At 36.9% G+C, this 3,098-nt stretch overlaps 1 protein-coding gene across 1 annotated transcript in view; it reads left to right on the plus strand.

The window, feature by feature from the left end:
• LOC109824504 (phosphoglycolate phosphatase 2-like) overlaps window positions 1-2,093 on the plus strand; it is a 9,465-nt gene extending 7,372 nt beyond the window's left edge. The window contains exons 10-11 of the mRNA XM_020391149.1: window positions 1,586-1,689; window positions 1,793-2,093. Coding sequence (XP_020246738.1) covers window positions 1,586-1,689; window positions 1,793-1,893 — 205 coding nt within the window. The 3' untranslated portion in view covers window positions 1,894-2,093. The remainder of the gene's footprint in view (window positions 1-1,585; window positions 1,690-1,792) is intronic.

Consider the following 3,098-nt stretch of genomic DNA (forward strand, 5'->3'; position numbering starts at 1 on the left):
GGGGTCCATCGGAATCAGCGATCTAAATCGAACAACGCACCGTTTCGCCAAAATTCATGATCTTAGGCAGGAAATTTAATCTAAAACAGTTAATGTGACAAACGGATTTTAACAATGTTTGCAACGATAGTCATAAATAATCTCAATCTCGAATAATTTAATCGCAATATTAATTATCATTTTCGCAAGTTCTAAGATCAATATCAAGTTTAAGCAGTCACATGTTCAGATACTCTCAACTCACAATTGTAATGTACGCAGTGAATATAAGATAAGCATTTAGAGATGTATTATTCATGCAATTAACTAACAAAATAAAATCAACAGAAAAATAAGGGACGAAAGAAATTCATGCAATTAACTAACAAAATAAAATCAACAGAAAAATAAGGGACGAAAGAAAACGAAACATTCGTCGGTCTGAACAGACTCGACGTGAGAACGAAACATTCGTCGGTCTGAACAGACTCGACGTGAGAGACCTCTGGAGGTGGTGCGACGACAACGGTGAACTGAACGACGATGATGAGGCGGAGCTCCGATGACGACGAGTGCGACAATGTTGAACTGATGACGACACGACGACGGGATGAGGGCGGTGCGATGTCCCACGGGTAGTCGTCGGGTCGATGCAGGTGGCGGGCGTCGGGACGAGGCCGGCAGCGGCGTCAAGACGAAATAAACGGCGGCTCGAAGAGTGGAGGAGGACGGAGGGAAATCAACGACTGTTGAGGTGGTTCTGACGGCTTACGGAGGCGGGAACAACGGCTGCTCGAAGGTAAGGAGAGCAGGGAGAGATCGGCAGCTTGTGGAAGAGAAGGGGTGGGGGCAGCGAGGCTGTAAGATGAACAGATGAACGGAAGAAGATAGAGGTTTGACGGCTAGAAGAAGAGGAACATGTATTGACCAGGGTTTCACACCCGAGGCCTAGGTTTCACACCCAAATTAAGCCAACTCAAATTTCATTTCAATTTTTAATAATTCATTGATTTTCAATAGTCTCATACAACCTTATTTATATATATAAAAAAAACAACGTGCACACAACGTGCAATAAAAATAGAAATAAACAGCAATCCCTCAAATCACTCAACTAAAATTAAACTAAATTTCAAAATTCAAATTTTAAATTTTAAATTTCAAAATTCAAATTTTAAATTTCAAAATTCAAATTTTAAATTTCAAAATTCAAAATTCAAAAATATATCAACTTATCAAATATTGTCATTTCTTGTCCTCATTAATTAGTCTATCACATCGTAGTATGTTACAAAATAAAATTTCTACTCTACTACTGCTCTTTGCTTATTTCATATTTTTGGTGACAAGAACCCTGTTTCCTCCATCTCTTTTTCTAGATTTTCTAAACTTTGATGTTTAGATTAATCAAATCCTCCATGTTTAGTTGCTTATTGAAGAAATTTGACGTGTGAAAATTTAAGAATTACCCGTGGACTATAGGTTGTTACCTAAAGATTTTTCATTTTTTATTGGTTAATTTTATCGTGTAAGTATCAAACTAAAGGAATCACCTTTCTAGTAGCATTCTAGTAACAATGAGGCATTTATCTTGTATGGATTGTAGATTCCAGATTGATACTTCAAAAATGTGCATGGTTGGTGATAGATTGGACACAGATATACTTTTCGGAAAAAATTCAGGCTGCAAGACTCTTCTTGTTCTTTCAGGTATTCACATTTCTCTTCGCAGTTCAAGCATCATTTTGTTTCTAATAAATGAAATCTCATAATTTATTCTCTCTTTTTTTCATTTGTGTACGTGCAATTGCAGGCTGTACTTCCTTGCCAGCTTTGCAAGATCCATCGAATAATATCTATCCGGATTATTATACGAGCAATGTATCCGATGTTGTTGAATTATCAAAACTGTGATGCGTTTGTCAGAACAGCTCGATGTCAGCTGTTGAAAACCTCTTTATTATAAAACTACGAATTCATTTTCTTGAAATATTGTGATGTATCAATCTTGTGTAAAGTTGATTTTTTACTCCACAACAATCGGTAACTTTATATCCCCTTCAGCATTCTGAACACAAGCAAATGATAAGGCTGAGTATCCTTTATTATGTTTACCGCTGAATTCTCTTTTTAATATGTTTTGTTTTGTTTCATTTTCTTGAAGTTGTAATTGCTACAACTTCTGACTTTGTTGCATTTACTTGGTTCAGTTTACACCGTGATTGTATTTGCATTTACTTCACTTGACTCCATTTGAAAATTTTTGCAATTCGTATGAATATATGATTGAAGAGATCTCTGAAGGGGAAAAGCAAGATTGAGATTTGTACCATGACGTGGAATGTTTACGGCAGATGGTCTATACGATGGAATGTTAATATTGTTAGAGCCCAAGCCGCCCACATGTTGATAATCAAGAAAAAGTAGCAGCCATCTTTGAAAATTTGAGAAGAAAACAAAACAGTGGGCCCCACTACTACAGTAAATTATTAATATTTTATTATGCATAGTGTTTTTCTAAAAACTATAAATAGGGCTCCAAATCCTTAAGGAAATCTCATCCCAGAAACAACTTCTTATATAAGAAGAGTGAGAGAGAAAAAAATAGAGAGTTTCTCCTTGTAGAGAGAGAGTTTGTAACTCCAGAGTTTTCTCCTCATAGTGAATTCTTCTATCCTTGCCCGTGGACGTAGGCAATCAAGTATCGAACCACGTAAATCTGTGTGTCCAATATTTTATCTCTACTTTTGTTCTACTATTGCTGCGACCCTGCTCTATTGGGCCCCGGGTTTGTCCCAACAAGTGGTATCAGAGCCAACTTAGGGTACTTGTATATATCTACTTATCGTATGCTCTGTGGCTGCCACCAAAGGTGGATCCTCCACATCAGAAAATAAGTTAGGTTATCACTTACCCTTTGGAGGTGACGGGTACTATTCACGAGTACGGTACTGTTCACAAATACGGTACTATTCACAAGTACGGTACTATTCACGGATACGGTTACTGTTCATAAACATAGTACTATTTACGTGAAATAGTAAGAAGTTACTGTAGGCGTCAAAAATGCTTATAGACATTCAAACACCATGCAAGACAACATAGAAGAACGATATACA

Source organism: Asparagus officinalis, chromosome 1 (genome assembly GCF_001876935.1).
Source record: "Asparagus officinalis chromosome 1, Aspof.V1, whole genome shotgun sequence".
NCBI classification, from domain to species: domain Eukaryota; kingdom Viridiplantae; phylum Streptophyta; class Magnoliopsida; order Asparagales; family Asparagaceae; genus Asparagus; species Asparagus officinalis.